Source organism: Oxyura jamaicensis, chromosome 6 (assembly GCF_011077185.1).
Source record: "Oxyura jamaicensis isolate SHBP4307 breed ruddy duck chromosome 6, BPBGC_Ojam_1.0, whole genome shotgun sequence".
Lineage (NCBI taxonomy): Eukaryota > Metazoa > Chordata > Aves > Anseriformes > Anatidae > Oxyura > Oxyura jamaicensis.
Genome location: NC_048898.1, coordinates 6,675,553 through 6,697,386, shown reverse-complemented (window position 1 = coordinate 6,697,386; position 21,834 = coordinate 6,675,553). Strand labels below are relative to the sequence as shown.

The 21,834-nt window shown below is 44.5% G+C and overlaps 1 protein-coding gene and 1 long non-coding RNA gene across 18 annotated transcripts in view; both read right to left on the bottom strand.

The window, feature by feature from the left end:
• Positions 1 to 116: 116 nt before the first annotated feature.
• Positions 117 to 5,848, bottom strand: LOC118168789. Its single transcript, XR_004751799.1, has 3 exons — positions 4,102 to 5,848; positions 754 to 1,679; positions 117 to 250 (listed from the first exon to the last, which is right to left on the bottom strand). It is a non-coding gene; the product is annotated as an uncharacterized LOC118168789 (long non-coding RNA).
• A 3,584-nt stretch (positions 5,849 to 9,432) lies between these two features.
• Positions 9,433 to 21,834, bottom strand: part of ANK3 (ankyrin 3) — a 357,107-nt gene continuing 344,705 nt past the window's right edge. For 13 of the 17 annotated variants that reach the window (XM_035329362.1, XM_035329363.1, XM_035329361.1 and 10 more), the window contains 4 exons: positions 16,267 to 16,350; positions 16,086 to 16,145; positions 14,185 to 14,277; positions 9,433 to 10,810 (listed from right to left, as the gene is read on the bottom strand). In XM_035329362.1, the coding sequence (XP_035185253.1) occupies positions 14,209 to 14,277; positions 16,086 to 16,145; positions 16,267 to 16,350 (213 nt within the window). In that variant the 3' untranslated portion in view covers positions 9,433 to 10,810; positions 14,185 to 14,208. The remainder of the gene's footprint in view (positions 10,811 to 14,184; positions 14,278 to 16,085; positions 16,146 to 16,266; positions 16,351 to 21,834) is intronic. The other 4 variants (XM_035329370.1, XM_035329377.1, XM_035329366.1 and 1 more) reach the window with 3 other exon arrangements.

Below are 21,834 nucleotides of genomic sequence, written 5' to 3'. Positions count from 1 at the left end.
CGGCCCCTGGCGGCCCGGGGGCGGCTCTCCCGCACGCGCCTCCGCCATCTCCTCACCGGGCCGCGGCCTCGCCGTTGCCCTCCAGCCAGGGGGTGCCCGCCAGCCCCTGCCCGCGCCCACCGGCACCAGCCCGGCCGCGTTTCCTCAGCTCACCGCACCCCGGCGGCCGCCGCCTGCCCCTGTCGGTCGGTCGCGATGCTTTGCGGGCTCGGTGCTGGGGACGGCAAGTCTCAGCCCTGGGTTTCTCCTCCTGCTGGGACAACGTTGGCTCTCCTTGTTTCAATTTTAACAGTGTCAAAAAGCACTTCTATTCCGCTTTAATACTGACTTAAACATCCCCCAGTGGTAAGGCTTTTGAATGTTTAGATATTAAAATAGTAATACCAAACAGCTAACACACAAACCTTGGGTTTTCCCGCTAAATACAAGGGGAAAAAATACAAGGCACTCAGCTCCATGAGCTGTGTAGAAAAAATCTGGGCTCACATAGCAATTGTGTGCTCCAGGTGGCACAAAGCTGGAGCCCCAAAGTTTCATTTACATGCAGCTGAAACAACTGAAACCCCTTTTCTTGACAGATATATATATATATTTATATACACATAAAATATACACGTACACACAGTGCTGCCCTGTGAGAAAGGGGAAGTACCACAGAGAGGGAAAAGCCCCTCTGATGCCCCTCTGATCAGTCATCAGCCTCAGCAGATTGCAGAGAAGTACATGTAAAAAGCGGTAAAAAGTGACTCTCACCCTTCATTTACAGTGTTTGAAGTTAACACCAGTAATGTTCTTCAAGGCTTTTGCTTTTTAACATACAGGGTCAAGTCCTTCCTCATGCTAGAGCAGCATTACACAGGTATGGCAGTGTTGTTTTTCCACGTTTGTAGTGGGATGGGCAAGGAACCCAACTCTTTCCTTTTGGCTGTCCCTCGTTATTTGTGTGATGTGTAATGAGAGGTGAACCTCTGGTCACGTACTCTTTCTTTGCGTCCTCACACTGCCCGTGAACAAAAGTGATGTAATCTTCTGTCAAGCTGGCAGCTTCCTGCAGCCAGCTGTGCTATTATTTTTTTTTCCACCAAATACATCTCAAGATGCTAAAAACTTCATAAGCGATAAACGTTCAGGTTACCAGGCACAGCAAAACGGAGGATGATTTTCTTCAGGGGTGTCTTAAGAATCATATGGCAAATTCAAGAGAATAGGGCTTTTTCTAGGCAAAGTACCCGCAGAATACGTTTGTTGTCCAGGTTAATTCCTGTCTGGGGCTGGGAGCAGGAGAGGAGAGCTTTGTTCCCTTGGACATGGCTGCTGGAAAAGCAGTGTCTGAGCCGAAGGGGAAAAGCATGCTCCCTGGAAATAACATCACCCTGGAAACAGATCTGAGGACATTCCTTCCACTTTATTCAGCATGAGGCTGCTGTGGACCTGGCTTCTGGCACTTCCAGTTCACATCGATGTGCATCGATGACTTCAGCTAAACTTCATCACGATGATGACATCAAAATGCTCTGCATCTCCTTCTCACGCTCTGTGTCTTGAATTTTAGGTTGTGGCTTTACGGACTTCTTCATTTCTCTGCTTTCATCAGGAAGCTGTCTGGAAGGGGGGCTGTGTGCTGCAGCAGTGAGCATTTAACGCTTGAGCGCACTCCAGCAGGGGCTGCAGTGGAGACTCTTCAGAAAGAGGGAAAAAAATACCTTAATCACATCAGTCTCCTGCCTGATTGTTTGCCAGAGTTATAAGCATTTTCCTTGGCCAGATCAGATAAGTCCCAGGGACTAGAAGGAGGAGGAAAATTCCTTACTGGAACAGTTGATTTACATTCAGGATCATTTTCTGAGGTGTGCAAAGCTGTATGCTGTTACTGGAATACACCTCAGCTACAAGAAGGAGACTTTGCTACTGGATGCTGTAAGACGATTTGTGATGAGGTTAGGTTTGTAATCAGATAGCTGGAGACCGGATTGCAGAGCATGCCACAGCTTGTCCAGGCAACTTTAATAGCACAAACATCTAAACCAGGCAGAAAATCTAACCACAGACCACTTCGGTGGTTTTTCCTGTGGGCAAGAAGACATAAGGCAGCAGGGACTGCCCTGTGGGGATGATGGCACAGGGCTCAAGGGCAGCTCTGGGGCAGCCAAGGACCAATGACAGCTTATTCACCCTTCCAGCCCGTTGTCCTGCCATGGCTTTTTCATCCCCAGTAACTCAGGGGTTTTGCTGAGAGCAAAGTGTGCAACACAACTGCCATGGCACAGCACCCCACTGGGATGGGTGTTAGGGCGAATAGGGCTTGGCCAAGGACTGAGCTAGGCTGGTGTGCGGGTGGCCCCAGCCCTGGCCATGTGTTTTCCTGAAGTCCTCCTCCCCTTTCCAGCACAGAGGCTAAATGGCTCGTTAATTCAGCACTCTGTTCTTCCGTAAAACTGTTTTAAATTAAGATATGTTAACGTGTATCTCTCATTTTAGATAATGTACATTCTGATTACTGTGTGCGTTAGTTGCCCTTCTTTATTATTTCTATGAGGAGTAGCTGAAAAAAGGAATGAGTTGTAGGGAAATACGATGGAGTATATACACTGTTCATTATATGGAATAACGTGGTCCATATTGCTCCTAGATAAATTAGTCATTGAGACTCTATAATTGGTTTCTTAATTATTTATGAAGGGGTCTTTTAACAACAGCAATTTTTCCATTAATGGCAAGGAGGGATTTCATTATCTCTTACTGTACTACCTTTTTGTTCTATGCCACAGCAAATTTCAAATTTTATTTGTAATGGCTATAATGTAGGAAGGAATTCCTTCTCTGTAAAGTAATTATTCTTCCTGTCTGCCTGGGAATACAAGTGTAGGTCATCTTATTTTTGGTTTCTTAATCACAAGAAAAGTAGTAAGGGCCCTTCCTGGTTTTCAGAAGCAGGTAGGATTTTTTGAGCTGCCTGTCTGCACGCCTGAAAAGGGCACGGCATGCTGCCATGCAGGGATCAAAACATGGGGAGCGAATGGTGGTACCCTTCCTACAGGAGGAGGAATGCCCTTAAACCGTGATAGGGCTGCCATTGTCATTGCCATGCTGTGCCAGCACTGTGCTTTGGGATTAAAACTGCACAGGGGAGGCATGGATCCCACCCTGCCTGCTGCTCTCCTCATTGTCTGTCAGCTCAGGGTGCGATGGTAACAGCAGCCTGGGCGTGTCTGTTGTGTGTGGGGCCAAATACTTGCAGGGCTATGCTGTCGGAAGAGCAGGTTTAGGGTTTGAACATAAGGAAAAGGAAAAAGGATGTGGGACGCTGCAGGTCGCTGGTTGGAGGCAAATGGTGCTTCCCTGTAGTAACGGGGTTCAACAAGTAATGAGAGCTGTTCTGGGCAGGTCATTGCAGTTCAGTAAAATTGCTTGTAAACGGGTCTCCTCGTGTTGAGGAAGCCTGCTGAACACAGGTGTATCATGCGGAAAGGTTATTTCTTGTAAACGTGAAGCTCTGTGTGCTGCTCCCCCTTGGATGTCTGTCAGCACGCAGGCCGGTTTGCCTCTATGGCCTCTGTCCACGCTTGTGCGTTCGCTTCAAAGTGGACTCATTTCTAAGCAAACAGGTTTCTGATTTCATGTTTCTTTTTCTTCATCTAGCTTTGGTTATCTTCCCTATGATTTTCTTCCCTAGTGTTGATTGCCTGGTTATTTCCATTATCTTCAGTAGGACTGTTCATGTTCAAGTACCTTGTGGAATCGAGGCCTAAATATTTTGAAAACCTGAATCAGCAAAATGGTTGTGCTGAGGCCTAATCCTATCCAGGAAACTGCACAGCATGCTTAACTATAAGCCACTCTTCAGCCCTATCAATGTTAATCTTAAGTGCTTTACTGATTTGGAGGTGTATAATTGTCAAGAGGGCTGACTGGGCAGACACCGCTGCTACCTCACACAGCAAATCGAGCCTGGAAAGCACGCGGGGAGGTGCAGCCGATGCCCCCCATCTGGCAGCTGAACCGGTCTGCTCAGCCGGGGACTGTGCCCACAGAAAGAGTCGTGCAGCTGTCAGTGTCCCTTTCAGCAGAAAACTTCTAGAATAGGCTGAAATTGCTACAGACCTGCAGGTACATCGCCGAGGTGATCCCAAGGCAACAGGAGAGTTTCTTGTCCTAGGTCCCAGCCTCCTCGCCGTCCGCACTCCGCTGGGATTGCATCAGAGGTCTCGTTCCCCAGCCAGCATGCCTGCTTTCATAATAATAAATTATAACTTGGCACTTTTGTAGCACTCTCCAGTTCAAAGCTGTGCTGAAACATTATCTAATTAATTCTCACAATAGCCCTGGAAGGCAAGAAACGGAGGTAGAGAGCTAATGTACTTGCCCAGTGACAAACAATGAGTCAGTGGGAGAGTGGGAGTAACACTCAAGGGCCCTTGATGTTTAGATCTGAGACGGCATCCTTCTTTTCATAAAAGCATTTCAGTCATTTGAAAAATAGCACCCATATATTTAATTACAATTACATCCAACTACTCCAAATTAATAGATTAAAAAGGGAGAGAAAATGTTAGCCTAATTAGCACCCAAAAAAATCACATGCTTTGCACATCAGTAAAACGTTAACCCAACCAATTAAAAAGTACAAATACGTGGTAGGAGCACAATTAGCAACCCCCTGTTTTTAAAGGCTCTGGGTTACACGGGACCGACATCCCCATGTCGCTGGGTGTGTGGGTATGGCCCCGGCCCCACTGGCAGGGCATGGGGTCTGTCCCTACCGCAGGGGACAAGGGGCTCGTGTGGCACTGCCACCCAGCATGGCCAGGCTGCTGTCACCACCATGCGGACAGCACGAGGGCCCAGGGGACTGGGGTCTCTTATGGCCTGGCAGGAAAATCCGAGGATGGCATGGGGGCAGCCACTCTGCAGAGGTGCAGCTCCTCGGTTCAGCAAAACAGGCAAAGAGTCGCAATAATACTTGTACAAAAAATAAGTGCAAAGCTCAAAGAGGGCAACGGAGGGGGTTGGTCCAAATAACACATCTTAAAATGTCACTGACACTGTAAAAATACCAGAGCAGATATCAAGTCAAAAAGCAGCAATAAAAAGGTAGGAATTTATTCAGAGACACTATCAATACAGGAGGTAATGGGCAATTAGAAACAGTATTTCATAAACTCACATCAACAGTAGAAATATTTGTATCAAATATATTGCTGGAGTGAGGGATTAGAAGAGGGATGTTCAGAGATCTAATGCAATCTTTAATATAATTCTGTAGGCCCATCAATCAGCTGGAAGAACTCCTCTAACAATACGATTTTATTAAAATGTTCAGTAGTTATAGGCTGAAAAGACCAACCAAAGATAATTAACCCTGGGAAGAATTCTGTGCAGTGCTGAGTAAGTGACTGAAATAGGGAGGGGGGAAAAGGGAGGAAAGACAAAGTCACATTGAAATGTAATTACTGGAAAATATTACTAAGAAAATAAAATGAAGCAGGGTCAAGAAGAATTGTGACCTGTGTACAAGCAAGTATTCAAAGGAGAATACTGATTGTGTGCGTAGAGATTTTACCATGGTGGACGAATTGTTTAAGAAGAGAAACCTAGGTTTGGAAAACATTTGTATATGCAGAAAAAAAAAAAAAAAGTTCACTAATATTGTGGATTGTCTATTGATGCAAGATAAAACATGTTTTCTCAGAAGCAGTTCACACTAAAATAAAGTGCTGCTTTCTTTTTCTGACCAACAGTTATTTAATCAGAAACTTGTATTAGAGAAGAAGTCTCTCTGCAGGACAGAGTATATGATTATGAAAATTTACTGTGCGGTAGCAATCCAGCAGCTAGTGAATCTTCAGCTCTTGGGCTTGTATTTTGTATCCTTATTTTCCCAGTGAATTTTTTTCAGAAGTTGTAATAAGTTTGTTCTGTTGTTCTGGCCATGCCGTAACAATTTCCAGCTTCTGGAAGCTTTCCAGAGAAGTTGGTGAACAGTGGATCACTGTGCATTGCTGTTTTATAGACCAAATGGCTCTCAATTATTGAATACAAGCGTGATGGGAAAAGCACCAATAAAACTTGTATTATAAATCTTCGCCTTCCTCCAGAATTTAGGGTCAAATAAATAGAGCCATGCACAATTAGCATACTGTTTTTAGCATCAGCAGTTATGGAAACTGTGGCATATACATAGATTTTTCTTGAGCAGCTCATTTTTCTGTCCTTCACTAACCTTTTTCTTTTGCAGCAATGGATTATTTTTTATGTAAAGCACGTTGTAGCAGGCCAGGTCTCAGTTTTCTGTCTTCCCCTTCCTTACCCTAGGATCTGTATCTCAGTCAGAAAACTTCTGTGCTTTCCACAAAGGGAGAATTTTCCTCCTTGTTATCACCATGTTTTCCCTCTCTTGCCCCAGGGTTAGAGGGGAGCTGCCCTGGGGCTGTTCCTCCTCCAGCCCAAAAGTAGAGATCCTGTTTGCATCATCCAGCCCAGTCCCACTTGGCCTCTTCCCATGTTTCAGCATCGGCCTCAGCCAAGCGACCTCCAGCCCGTGCCTGAAGAGAGGTGGCCATGGAGCCGGGGGCTGCGCCAAAGCCATCGCTGCCAGGCAGGTGAGAGCACTGCTGCCTTCCATGACCCTGCAGGTGGGACTCCCCCAAAAGACATCGTTAACTGTACTTGTGCTGAATAGCTGGCTGGGTGGCATTTCACAAGTGTTTAATTTTTCCCTTAAAACTCAAAACCCAGTACTTGTGGCAATGTACCCCCAGCTGATGGAGCACGGCAGGCCACAAGGACAGAGGAGGCTGGGGCCCGGCTGGGGCAGCTCTGGGCTGCCCCCCGTGACCATCAGCTTCCCGGGGCTTGGGGGAGAGCTGGTCCCCAGCCCCCTAGAGCCCACAGCGCTCACCCCACGCCCCATACTACCAGTACCCGATTCCTGGTAGTCTCCTTCCTAGGGGTGCACAGAGAGCCTTTCAGTACGCGTGCTTGCACACCAGGCTGCAGCAGCTCCTCGATGGAGCACGTCTCGATTGCCTGCTCGGTGCAGGCTACAGACAAATGCCCGTATTAAACAATCCCCCAGGAAATTAGCATTAATTAGCAGGGTGCTGCAATCCTGCAAGCTACTGCCATTTATCCCCACTAATGTCATCTCTGCACTACAGGAACTCTTCTAATTTCTGGGATTAAAACTATTACCGGCCACAAATAAAAAGTAATGGATAGTCTTCCAGAAATGGAAAAAGTGCTGTAGAATATTATTACTAGGTAGTGCAAAAACAAATATCAAAGGCTAAAAAGAACCCCGTATTTAGCAATCTAGTTTATATTAATAGATGCAATAAAAGTCCCATGACTAACAATTTTACCTCTAAGGGGAATGTTCTCACTGGAGAAAATACGAAAAAAGACGAAAGCACATATTAAAGGCAGAGCCTTCACTTGGGCTGTGTGCATCAGTTGCTAGTATTGGCAAGATTTCTGTTTTCCTTCTAAAATGATTGTTTATGCTTCAACCTTGTTTTTTCCCAAATATCCTGAGCTACTGTTGGAATCAATGCATTCCGAGCAAAACAAACCAACACCCAGAAAATCCTGTTTGTGCAACAGTTAGTGGGAAATTCTAAACTCTGGAAGCGTAGGTGCAGGGTTCCTGCTCTGACTTCCAGTTTCGCCTTTGTATCAAAGCTCCAGGGGCAGCTCCTCCCTGGAAAGCAGCAAGCGCCAAAGGGCCCATCTGCATGGGACCTGCTGGCAGCAGGCGCAGCACTGCCTGGGCAGGGGCAGCACTGCCCTGAACAGCCCAAATATGCATCTGTGGTGGTCACAGCCTGTGAAAGATGTCTCTGGAGCTTTCAGGCAAACCAGCACCTGCTCACGCGTGCTTCCATGGTTGAGACCAACTCCCCAAGCTTGATGGTGACAGGTGAATCACCACCACCAGCAGGAGACCTGTTGAGATTCACCTGCACATCTCTGCTACCCCACACAAGTAACCCCACTTTTGTCTAGACAAAGAGACCTTCTGCCTACCAGAACTACAGCGCCAGCTTTCTCCCTCGTCAGTGTCAGGTACTGAAAGGTGACCAGGCAGATGGATCGAATGAAATTCCGTATTTTGGATGCTGCTACAGAGATGCAGAGAGGCTCTCCTATGGTGCTGCTCGTGCATTCCTGCTGCTGGCCACTACAGCCTTTATTTCAAACTGTAAAGCCATGATATAATAGTAAATATATGCATCTACTAAATATATGCATTTACTAAAAAAAAACATTCATTTTCATCTAACTGATGTGGATACTTGCAACTGGGAGAGTGGCAACTGGATGGTGAGGTCTCCAGAAGCATGGATGTTGGCTTTGCTGGACTGTGACCTGCAATTAGATGTATTTGTTCTTCACTTTTGTAAGTGGCATCTGCCCTGCAGACTATCTTGTGTAAGGACTGGAACCATCAGCATTGTACCAGCAGTATCCTGAGCTTGGTAAAAGGTGCATGGCAACACAGACTGGCTGCTGAAATTAAGAAAAACGCTTTGTTTACTGCCACTACTTCAAAAGCTCACAGCCCTAGTGACTCAAGCACTGACAAACAAACCTGTTATGCTCTGCTGAATCCAAGTGCTTTTCACCAGTTGAGAGCTCTGCTGACTGACCCCAGGTGAGGACTGGTTCCTGTGGGGATCAGCTTTCAGAACAATGCGGATTTAACAAGCAGACCGAGCCATCTCTGTAGCAATGGAGCTTCCTCTGGTGCCATGTTAGCATAAAGTACATCTTCGTATTGCCTTGAAAGTCAGGTAAAAGTGAACCTTCAGCAATAAAATTATTTATTACACTCAAGCAGAAGACCACAGTCCAGAGCAATGAGTGTATATTGATGCTGCTTACAAAACTTTGTTTTGGCAACAAAGCCAAGTATTTATATATAATGGTCCATCACCATGGACCATATGTAATGGCCCATCAGCTATGATATACAGGAAGTGCAATATACAGGAGATGTACACTTCATTTACATCATCTACAACAGGTTGGTTATTGGTGTGACTGATACACCCTGGGAACAAAACTGCTTTCAGCAGTGGTGTTCCTGGTTCTTGATGGGGTGAAATAAAGGTCCTGAGTTGACACGTGTTGGAGAAGAGGCTGTACATAACCTATTCGACTTGTCCTTTCCCCAGGTCTGAGGAGGTCTCCTAATGTCCCAGAGAGGTGGGGTTTCCTTACTTTTGCTGCGGATGTGCTGGTTGCTGTGTTACTCCTGTTCCACCCACTCTGGGACAGCCTGCCAAGTGATGACCTGTCACACTACGAAGACGAGGAGATGGCTCAGACAAAAGAAACTGAGAGGAAAAAAGCAAAAAGCCAGGGATAATTAATGGCTGACATTACAAAAACACTTCTATAGGGTACAATAACACTGCCAAATACACGTTATCCAAGAGTTTTAACACAATTTATTTTATGCTTAAATAATCAACTAGGTCATCCAGTGTTTGTTGTTTTCATACATATGTAATTAGAGCTATTATCAATGAATGCTGTTTCCATATGAATATAATCAACAAATCAAAGTATTTCACCAAAACCCAAATAAAAATGCCCTTTAAAACACAGCAGCCTTAACAACCTAATATTACACTGCTAGGATGATTACAGATGATTGGCTTACTGAAAGATTCTACATCTTATAGCCAGTACACAATACAGTAATAATTTTACAGCGTGCTGCCAGTCTATTAGCTAATAATTTCTCTTCAGTTCATTTAAAAATATCCCGAACTTGTGCCCGTCTGAGCACCAACCCACTTCTAAAGCTGCAAGCATTACCCCCATTATAAAGCGAGAACAGATAGCACCCCCCTCCCCATAATGCAACTACTGTATATGTTATGGTTTTTAGGTCATTTCATTGAAAAATTGGCAACAGCAACAAATATTAGATGAAGGGCTTTGTGTTTACAGATAAAATCTTATTTTTCATGTTGCGGTATAGTGTTTGCAAAACTGGAAAAGATTTAATCAAAATAAGGTGAAACACATGCATCAAAATATTAGTACTCTGAAGAAAAATTTTCACAGAACTACAGAATTCCTCATTTTGGGAATCATTTAAATTTGCAGCAGATTTTAAAGATTTTTTTAAAATCAAGCTAGCGTTTTTGCATATACAAACATTATAATTGCTAATATACAAGAATCTGTGAAGATACACCCAGAATATCCCTGTAGGTGTAGCCGCTTGAGACACCTAGCCTGCTCAATGCATTCGCAGTATTCTGTTTGTGATCAAAAAGGCAGTGCCTTATCAACATTTATTCTACTTGTTAGAATTTATACAGTGTTATTTATTTACAGCAAAACTATTGATGTTTAAAAAAGAAACAAACAGTGTTTTATACCCTGACAGTTTGGGTCCAAGAAAAATAAGGCGAGCTGTTGTGGATTTTAGTAATTTTAGTGTCTTTCCATGGTTTAACCATTTCATCTTCATACATCCCCTCTGGCCACAGGAATTTATTTCTTTTGTGATGACATCAAACTGCTCGAAATAAGCTGTTAACAGCATGGCATCTTGTATATACACTGCATTGTTAACTGCGCACTCTCCAATCCTGTGAATGAAAGTGAATTTCCATGCTCTGTAAATTGGCTCATGCTAAATTAATTTTTTTTTTGTTGTTTTGTTTTTGTTTTTGCATAAAATCCATGCGGTTAATGTGTGGAAGCAGCAAACACACGCACACTTTTATAGGTGAATGTTTAATTCCTGTTGATTTTTCTTCCAGAATACTGGCAGTAAAAGCATACAGTCCTACGGAAAGAAAAGAGAGCACAAAGTCATTTCAGAATATCTCAGAATCAATTTAATGCCTTTCCCTGACTAACCAAAATAGTTCTAATTGGCATTATGGGATTCTGTAATGGGATAAATCATACTGTTTCTAGGTATGTAATGAAATTAGTAGAGCTCCCGGCATGAAAGGAAAATGCATCCACAGAAACCCACATTGCTCATGAACTGATTTACAAATGTTTGCTAGACACTGCATTTCATCACTCCAGACAAAGTAACAGCTCTTCGGAAAGGATTACAAGAAATCTGTACTCTGTATCGAGAGAAATAGCATTCATTATCTCCGGGAGCTGCTTCTTTCTCATCCCACTTTTGTTTATTGTATCCAACCATCCACAGCTGTCTAAAACCTGCACTCCTTGGACATCCACCTCTCTCAGCTGCTTGGGGAATGGGACCAAGAGAGCCAGGAATGTGGAGGCAAGCCTTTAGGAGGCTTCATGAAGGACAGAACAAGGAAGGGCTGCCTAGTACATCTTCCACCTGGCTCCATGAGTGGCACAGAGGAGACAGGGTCCATCCCCTGTTCTCCTGCCCATCCCCAAATGATCATGCAGCCAGCACGTAACAGCAAGTTTGTTAAATCCATCGCATGACAGTGACATCCTTTCAGTAGGGAGGCATGGAGCAAAAACAAAACACTGGTGAATGGGAGCTGCAAGACCTGCGAGCTCCCCAGCACCTGGGTGCAGGGAAGGCTGTTTGTTGAGTGTGGCTTGCGCAGTGCCTGCGGGATTCAGGCTGGCATGGACATGCCTGCTTACTAATCAGGTCACAGGTCCACGCGCATTCCCTGGGAGCGCTTGCGCTGCCCTACGCTGAAACAATGTGTCCTTGCCCACATCTATGCTGACATAGATCTATTCCACAGCTGAAAGCTGCCTGTTCACAATGCAGCGGCAGTCAGGCCAGCTTGCACAGTACTGGGCAGAAACCTGTCCCGTAGCCCTGCAGAGCTTCATGCAAAAAAAATTTGTGGCTTTTCCTTTCAACCTGTATTTTGCAATGAGTTTATTTGCAATGGTCACAAAGCAATTTTTACAGCAAAATCTAGCAAAAAATGTTCAAACCTGCCACCCCCAAACATTTAAAGGAAAAGCAGGACCTCTGTTCCCCATATATATATATACATTTATATATATGTATATATATATATATAGTCTTTTGGAACCAAGAAACCAACTGGCTTTCTATCAGAATCCCTGGTCTCTGAATACATAACCTCTTCTGTATTCAGATGCAATGTCTTCAACAGACACTTCAGACACTTGACTGAGCCAACAATTATTTAATAAACCTTTGCTCATCACCTCTTACCAAAGCTTGGACCACAAAGACTCGTCTTACATAATAAAGTTCCCCCTGAGCAAGGGCTCATCTAAGGAGGACTCTGAGTTTCTGAGGGGCTCTACAAGGGCAGAATTGCCTCCTAGAAAGCACAGAAGAAATGCATCAGCAGCCATGGGAGCACATCTGCTTCTGAGGAAGTCAGACTCTGGCTTTCTCAAGGTCAGAATATGTTTCATACATTAGGCAAAGACTGCTTTATTAATGCCATTTTATTTTAAAATATCTGCCCTCCCTTATTCCAAATATGTGCTGCATCACACTTGTAGGCTGGCAGTTCTTCATCTGCACCACTTAAGGAGTTCAATGCCCATCCTTCCTTCAGTGCCTTCAAATTCACACATTTCCACTGGTTTCCCCCTGCGGATCCACAGTGGCTCTGGGTGCACAGAGGTAACTGCCCAACAGATCTCATCTTAGCTTTAAGCATGTAGATAGCACTCAGATAGGTGGAAAGGAAAACTCCAAATTTCAAAAGAGAAGCATGGGAGCTAACTTGGGACACAATTTCACACAAGCAATGCTGTCCCTTTGGCTTGCTTTCCTCTAGCATCCCCGAGCTCCATGAAGGAGAAAGGCCTGCCCTTTCAAAACATTACATATTTTATGAGTATACTCAGCAGCAAACCATGTGAAGTGGTATTATTCTATTAGAACATGTGGGAGGGCTCTCAATAAAAGCAGGAATTCAGTGGTTGTGCTCGACTGACCCAGTAGGTGCTATGAGTTGCTAAAAGCACACTGAAAGCAAGCCAGTCACTTTATGGTGCTTGCTCTGGAGGGCTTGATCCCATAAAGCTCTCTGCAAGATCCCACACATCGAGTCCCTGCGGTCTCAAGCAGCATTATTCACATGCTCAGAAAACCAGTATGGCCAGGTGGCTTTAGGGGGCCATATTACAGCACTTGGAAGGGACTAAGGACACTCTGTTCTTCACTTCCACGTCGCTATGTGTTATGTTTTACAGGCCCTGTTTATTCTGTTCTTTAACCCTACAGTCAATCCCTATATCAGATGTATAGATAAATGATAAACTCCAATTTCCTCAAATCCTCCTCTGCCTGTTTCCTAAAAGCCACCAAAGCTAAGAAAAATTCAGAGTGGAAAAAAGACACTAGGTAAATACACTGTGTGATTACAGGTATAGACAAAGCAGCCTCTTGCTTCATGGGCTCTGGCACACCGTTACAGAGCAAGCAAGTGCAAGCCACATTCCACCTGATTGCGAAGTAAGACTTCGCTGCCAAAGTGACAGAGCACTGTAACAGGTTGTCCAGAGAGCCTGTGGAGTCTCCTTCTCTGGAGATATTCAAAACCCACCTGGACGTGATCCTGGACAACCTGCTCTGCGTTTCCCTGCTTGGACCAGATGATCTCTAGAGGTCCCTGCCAACCTCTGCTGTTCTGTGAGTCTGTGTCGGCTGGTGGCATTTGGATTTACTTTGGGGAGCCCTTATACTGTCAGCTGCTCTTTTCTTACAATCACTGAAGTGGGATCAATAAATTTTACAAGAAACATTTGGTAAGGATTATTTGTTGGCAAATATTTAGACACTTACTGGCTCTTACAAGGACACTCACTTGCATAACTGCCCGCAGATCACATGTCCAACTGTGGAAGAAGTCTTTCACTCTCAGTACATTTACTGGCATGCAGCTCTTTCACTAGTCATGTCTAAGTCCGCTTTTAGGAGTAGAAAACGCTGTGGATTACAAACTCTATGCTTTGTGAAACTCCCCAAATCTTACACATGGCTCAGTTTTGCTTTGCTTTATGTTCCAAGCTCAGCTTCTATACTTCTATTCTGAACTCAAGGTCATTTTCTTTGTACAGGACCGAGGACCACCTATTCAGCTTTGCAGCTTGAAAGTGACGCCAAGGTAGCAGAAAGCAAGGCACTGCACTGCTCAGGTGCTAGCCCCTTCTCTACACAGTGCTGTGCTAGCAAAAGCTTTACAAGGGAAGAAGATTGATCAAACTGACCGTTCAGTGGTTGGCTTTCAACTTTCATGAGTAACTTTTCTTCTCCACATGTCTGACTTCTTTCTTTGTCTTAACCTTGTAAGCTTCACCCTGCTTTAAAGGAAAATATAAACATTAACATAGCCTGTGGAGAATGCTTGTAATTATAATCCTGCTTCCAAAACAGGCTCCACATTTTGCTGTAACAGGATAAGTAAAAAGCAGTTAAATCACATTAACACTTCATTTCAAAGATACACACAATCTATTTATCCACTCTACTGAGCTGCAAAAGCACAGGCCTGAAATATCATCTTCAAGTAGAAAATACAGGTCTACAATTTGGGAAAGAGCATCTGGGCTGGAGCAGACGGCCTTCGGAAGAGCCCCTGCCATCAACTACAGCTGGATTCATCACCACCTTCAAGGAAAATCACTTTCCAACCAGTTCGCTGGGCCAGCCAGGGTCAGTGGACATTTCTAAGAGCATAGCCCATGGCTGCTGTTGTGATGTTTCACAAAGTCTGTGCTTTAATGTGAGCAGGTTAGTAATGGAGTAAAGGGAAGAGGAAGAAAGCAGCAAAAAACCATCACCAAAGCAGAGCAGAAGTAAAACCAGTAACAGTGACAAGCAGTGCAGGTTTTGGTGTCTTTAAAACAGCAAACCCCAAAATGAAGTTCATCTGTACTCTTTAAAAATAGCTCAATAATCATCTAAAAATAAACACTCCAGTAATCACAAGCCTCATTCACATCAGAGAATGCATCTGTTTATGTGTCGTTATCGGCAGAATTTACCCCTTGGCTGATCTGCACTGATGTATTTGTAACTATTTGCAGTTTTTCAGTAATCTAATCTGGTGCAGCAAAATTCTCCTTTGCTGGGCAGAATTTCTATTTTCCCTGATAAAGGGCTAAAAAAGAAGGGGTTGAAATACGTTTAATTCTTTTCTATTTCTGTGCTCCCTAGCTCATTTTTCTCTTTACCATCAGAATATATATATATATATATATATATATATATATATATATATTTCATGTTTGCTTCTTTCCAAGTCCTCAATTCTGTTTTCACTCGGACAAAAACCCATTAACCCCACTGACAGTTTTACCGGAGACAAGAGGCCAGGCCATGCGCTAGGAGCAGGGCACGTTTGCAGCAATTTGTCTCCAGAGATGCTGCCTGTTCCCTCCGAGGCCTCCAGGCAGCCTGCATGCCAGGGACCACAGGGTACATGGGATGGAGAGCAGCTAGAGGCACAGCCCAACCTCACCCACAGGGCACCCTGGAAGAGGGGATGGGGTGTTCCTGCAGCCTCACAGCCCTTCTTTCCTTTTGCAGGCACTGAAACGGGGCACAGAAGGACAAAACCCCATCTTGATGTGTGCTAATATATGATACCGTTATGTAGGTATGTTCACATCACCCTGAATCCTGCAAAGCCCCAGTCTCCAGCAAGGGGTTATTGCACAGGTGAGTGAGAGGCTGGTAGGCACCGAGCTGGGGTTTACTCATTTGGGCTGGTGAAAAAGCAACACAGCACACCTGTGGGTGTCAGGTACAAATTCTGCAAGGGCTTAACCTTACTCACAGACACTGATGAAACAGTATAGGCCCAAACCCTACATTTTAAACCTGCTGCCTGTTTTACGTGAGCAGACCATAATGCTTTCATGGGGAAGGCATTTTGCACACAGCAGAGCTCTGTGAGGCCTCCTTGAAAGATCCCTTTCCAGGAAACACCACGAAGATAAATCCCTGCCCCTTCGCCCCAATGCACGACTTGTCAAGAGCTGCAAGCACTGCACTTTGCCAAGGCTTCTTGTTAAATGCAAACCTCCAGCCCTTTAGCACCGCTTTTTAGCAGTCAGCAAAACCCTCTGCGTTTACTGTTATTTCCTGGCAGTCCCCGTTCCATTACCATTTGACCAACTTTCCTCTCATGTGGGATAACAACACGTCTTACTACCTTCCGGGTGATCTGTAGGAAGCAATACATGACAAGTATCGATTTTTTTTTCCTAGATTCTAAGGGGAGAAAGTATGTTAAAAGAAGTTACTTGAATGCAAAGACTCAGAGCAGCGATATAAGCCATGATTACTTTTCTTGTGATGACGTTGCCTTCTTCGTCGGTAAACTGCTCCTCTGTTACAGATTCACCAGGAATGTTTTTTGCTTCCTCACCCTAAAGAACGTGTTATAAGATTAGCAACATAACCTATAATCTGCCAAACCCACACATATTTCCACACCAATCCAAGCAACAAGCACATGCTAGCTTAACTTTATGTAACAGATTGGTTTATGTCACACAAATAACGTGAAAGCCTTTCTAATTTAGCATGCCAATACCTGCGTATTTATTCCACAAAGCATGTCCTTAAAACATGTAGAAAGCTTCTGGCACATTTATCAGCTAATTCATGAGATGATGCTCTCTGGGCAACAAATAATCTTTCTGTTAGCCTGAGTCCTATGAGATGGAGGCACAAATTCATGATGATAACATCTCTGAACAGCATCCATTAGCAGGAGGCTTTTTGGAGCTTCTCAATGCCCAGTGCATACAGAAACATGTTCTAACACCAAATAAGGTGGGGAAAAATTGGGATTTTAAAGACGGCTCTGCCTATAGCTTGCTGAATACAAGATCTTAAATGCACACAGAAGACAAGACTACTCAGCATTTGCAAAATTGGAAAAAGTAAAAGGTATCTTACGTGAAACCTTCTCTGGCACAACATCATCTGCCAGCCTGCCGAGGAGTCTCAGCAGCCTGGTGCACGACTTACTGAAATCGCACTCCATCCACCAGTTCTCGCAGTACCCACTATTTATGGGACCAGTGTAATAAATCTCTAAGCAGTGTCCTAACTGCTGTGCTAGGACTAAATACTATGACAAGAATTGTTGCTAAAATTATAAATAAACTCTAAGGCTAGCTGGCAGCCATGAACTTCTGTTCCAGAAGAACATTGACAACTTCACCTCAAAAAGCCATGTTTCCAAATGTAGGTGCTGAAGTAAAGCACCACATTTGATGCTCCAAAAATATCTATCATCTGTGCCTATTTTGTATAAATAAAACAAATCTAATGTAGCATTTTGTTTCTGAAAACATAAAACTGAGAAAGAAAATTGCGATCTATGCAATAATATCCAGTTCATACATGTTGGTTTCCATGCTTCCCAACAAACATCAGCTGCACTCAGTATTCTCCAACACATAAGCACAGCCCATAAGGAAGGAAGCATTATTGACTGTGTTCATGAGATCATGGACAAATCTAGGCTCTGCCTCATCTGAAGGACAAAACCATGTTCAAAAGTCAAGACTGCAGATGACTTGCCTTTTCCCTCTGCTGAGAGCAGAGCCATAGCACTTGGAGATAAGATGGTCAGGGAACCCCCCTGTTTTTTTTTTTTTTTTTTTTTTTTTTTTTTTAAAAAAAAAAAGGTAAAATTTCTGGGGAAAAAAAACTTAAAACTTTCCTTCTCCCTTCATCCTCAACCCACCATGGAAAAAACAGCAACTAGAGGAAGGAAGTGGAAAAATTGTTATATAAAACTCCTAAATGTCAGTATTACCAGCAAAATAATATTTGAAATTATATTATTAAAACTACATGTCAAAACGTCATAATGCTTTCAAGTAGTAAGAGGAACCACACTTACTGTGGGCTACACACTACACAGTTACCTACATAAGCTCCCGGCACTGCTTTACACTGGGTAGATGCAGTGATGCCGCGTTTATTTTTTGTAACCCGTTTCTCTCTAAACACAGCTTTTTCAATGTGTACATTATAACATTAGATGTGTATATTATTTCAGAGTGCTAAAAGAAATAAACCTTCCTTTCTGTTCACAAGCAATTTTCTATAGTTGAGGTTTTTTTCCCTGCTTCAGATATTGCATTTTCCCTGCTTTAGAGGTATTACATCAGGCAAAAGCTACACTGAAGAGCCTGCTGCAGCTCTGCTGCCAACCACGTCTCCAGTGAGTATCTGTCATTACTCAAAAGTGCAGTAATTCTGCTTATTTCATACTGAAAGCTGTGTTGAAATTACCACTTGGTAGTAAGTAATTAATCCATTTCAGACGTGTTTCTTTTTCCCCATGGGACATATGGAAACCATATGCCATGGGGCATGTAGAAACTGTAAAACTTGCCAAACTTTGATGCTTCAGGGAGCATCACGGAGGGATGGCGGACTCCACAGCCAGGGGTACATCACTGCCCAGGGGCCACTTGGGTGAGTCCCCCCTGTCCGAGCCGTGCTGGGACTGTGGGCACTGGGCTGAGGTCCACAAGCCCAGGCAGGGTGGCACCCTCGCAAGCAGCACAGCAGAACAAATCGCTGCCAAAGCTTTGGGACGGCCCAGGCTGGGCCCGCTGGACAATTTATGCCCCAAACGGACTCTTCCAAGGGCTTCCTGGAAGGAGAAACTAAATACCTACCTAAGCACCAATTTCACTCTGTACCCAGGATGAGGGAAGAAAGACTTGGTCCTGCCAGCAAGCAGGGCCCTAGCAGAAGCCAGCTCCTTCCTTTCTCATGAGCAAGATAGCAGAAACGAAAATGGCACAGGGCCTGCTGCTGCAGGCAGGGGCACCTATGACTGGGTACAGGTTTTGAGAACTGAAACCTGTAGGGCCTCCTAGCCACAGTGGAATGAGGAAAAAACACTGATTTTGGAGACAGTTTTATCAGCAGTGCAGCAGACAGGGAGCTGGCTGCATTGCTTCATCCCTGGCCTCCCACCCATGGGCTCAGAGTCCCCAGCAGCTCCCAAGCATGAGGGCTGGGACAGGAGGGAGCCCTGTCCCAGATGTTCCTCTCCCTCGGTGCACAGAGGTACTGAGAGCTTCCCTCATGCAAGCAGGGCCTCCAAATCCACTAGGATAAAAAACAGAAACAGAACAGCACAGCTGGTACAGCAAGGTTGCCAGACTACCTGGTACAACAGTACTGTTTGCACCTCCTGGCCCCTACTGCCACTGTAAGCAAGGTTGTTCCTTACACCAAGTTAGTGAGAAATAGCATGTTCAGTTTTAAAATGGAAAATGCATTGATATGCTGAAAGATTAATGCAGTTTTAAGGGTATTGTGAATCTTGTTTTTTAATTAGCTATATGCTCCTTCAAGCACGGTCTAAGGATAAATGCTGTAAACACTCAGCAGCCAGTACACATGAAATCCAGCTTTCACAATTTTCTTTCTTGTGGGTAGTTAAACAAATTGCAGGAGGGCTCACAATTGGCAGGAGGCAGATCTGATTTACTGACGTTTCTAATCCTGTGCAGTTATGAAGACGGATGTTTGCTAGAAAAAACACAAAGCGACTGCCTTACCCACTGGCAGTTCTACTTGTCAGACCTCAGAACAGCTTTGGGTTAGAATGGCACATTAGATGACCTTGTCAACAAAAGCTGTTTTTAAACACAAAGCTGGTGCATCTGCGTCACAGCTGAAGAATAAAATTATTTCCGCAGCATCATATTTATGTGGGCTTCATTTCACCCTTGACCAGTCTAAATCACTGTCACAATACCGAGCGCTTTAAAAATTCAGGGAGGAAACTTAACACAGTGATTACTGGAAGCTCGGTTATATCCCTGGGACTAACCCGTACAAAAGCTGCACTCTGCACACCTCAGCCCCAGAACATGCCAGGAAGCTTTGCAAAGCGGAGTGCTTTAATGTCACCCTGTTCGCTGGAGTGTAGTCCTGCCAAACCCAGCTGGCATCCTCGCTGCTGCTCTCCAGGGCAGGAGAACTAAACAGCAGCTTCTTCAAAGTCTTCTGCCAACTCCACTGATTTTCTTAACAGTTATTTGCAGATGATGGGTGTTCCCAGGGACCTCCAGATAAACACAGGAGTTATACAGTTGGTGCTGCAGTACTGTGTCAAAGTTCACTGCAGATTTGTCAGACCTCTGGTTCTCTTTCATGTTTGTTTTGTTACTAGAGGGATAATAGTCCCTTTTATTCCTCCGATATAGCTAGTGTTGTAACAGCGGAGGATAAAAGGTACGGCTGGATGTCTGTTACCCAGAATTTAAAAAGGAATTTAAAAGCAGATGGAAATAAGCAAGATGGAAAGATCCTAAATATTTAATTTCTCCAAAGACCGGGGGCAGTACTGCAACTGGAACAGGGGCTGTACAGAGCAATGAGACCTTTTCCTTTTCTGGTCTAAGCCACTAGCAAGACCTAATCCTTTCTTCAAGAGCACATTCTTGTAATGCATAACCAGCAGCTGCACCTCTGTCTCCTTGGGATCTCAAGCTGCTGTGGCAGTAGAAACAAACATCTTTCATTAAGGTCATTTTCATTAGTGAGTTCTGCCTACTCAGAGAGACCTTGTTAATCACATGCCACGACTGTCCGCCTGTGCTGAGTTTGTACTTGCTTGTTTGCAGATGTATTGCTAAAGCCGTTGGGGGGGAACAGCAGGCAAGCCAAGGAGACCCAAAAGGACAGGGTGCCGAATACAGCAGCCCAACAAGCCCAACAGTGGGAGCTGGGTCATCGTTCTGATGCTTGATACAGGAGGACCATGTGCAAACAGACCTACTAGCAGCACTCTGCAGCCTGAGTTTCACTTCCCAGGTGTGTTACTGCACCGCGGCTGGCAGCTCCCACCCTGCTGGTCTCTCTCCGGCTGTGGGGACATTTGGGAGCAGAGCAATGCCGCAGCTCTCTGAGCTGGCAGGACTGCAGCAGGGAGGCTGCGCCAGCTGAGCACGTGGATGGGAACACTTCCATGTGCTGCATGTGCAGCACAGGCCCTTAACTGGTCTCACCTAGAGGATTCACTCTCCATAAATAAGTCTCCTCTGAGCAAGAACATCATGAGAGCTGCTGATTTTGCTCGTTACTAACTGCTGCTCAGGATCCTTCTGTGCCATTCAGTGCAGGCTGAACCAACCCTCCACAATCAGTAATGGGGAGCTTCATGGGCAAAATGCATGGGAAGATACAAATCTCTAATAAAAATCAGCAAGAAATAACAGAAGTACAACATACAAAGTAATATCAGATTTGAGTAATTCCTGCCTGGAAATCTCTTTTGTTTTCCACTACAAATTTCTACCATAAACCTTTTGGCAAGAATCTTACTGGACAATTTTTGCCAAAGATTTGTACCCATGAAAGATTTAACAATCTTTGAAAAGGCATGAAAAATCAGACACTGATTTCTGTCATGTGTGAATAAAAGGAGCTTTGGATCAGGCTCTGAATGTGCATATTGTGGCAGCACTCATTTTTCCCTTGTGTGCTAATTGCTCACATTCCTGCACTACCATAAAAACCCATTTCTTTTGCAATGCTCCGTCCCATCGATCCGCCAGGCGAACAGAAGAGGGAAAGGAAGCAAAACCAAAACCATCTGCATTACCTTGAGGTTAGAATACGATCCTGTTACATGTGGAAATGGGCATCAGCCCTTGCTTGTCTGGTTTTATGGTCTCAGCCCTCTGAAGTGCTAAATCCCATGGGAATGTGCTCGAGAGCACTTGACAGGACCCAGCTCTTGGACTGCTGGGAAAATACCTCCGGGGACAGAAAAGCCTTTCCACATATTTGGGCCAGGACAGAGGGCTGAGGTAGCAGTTAAACGGAAATAATAGTGTTAGCAACAATGCAGAAGAGCACTGAAA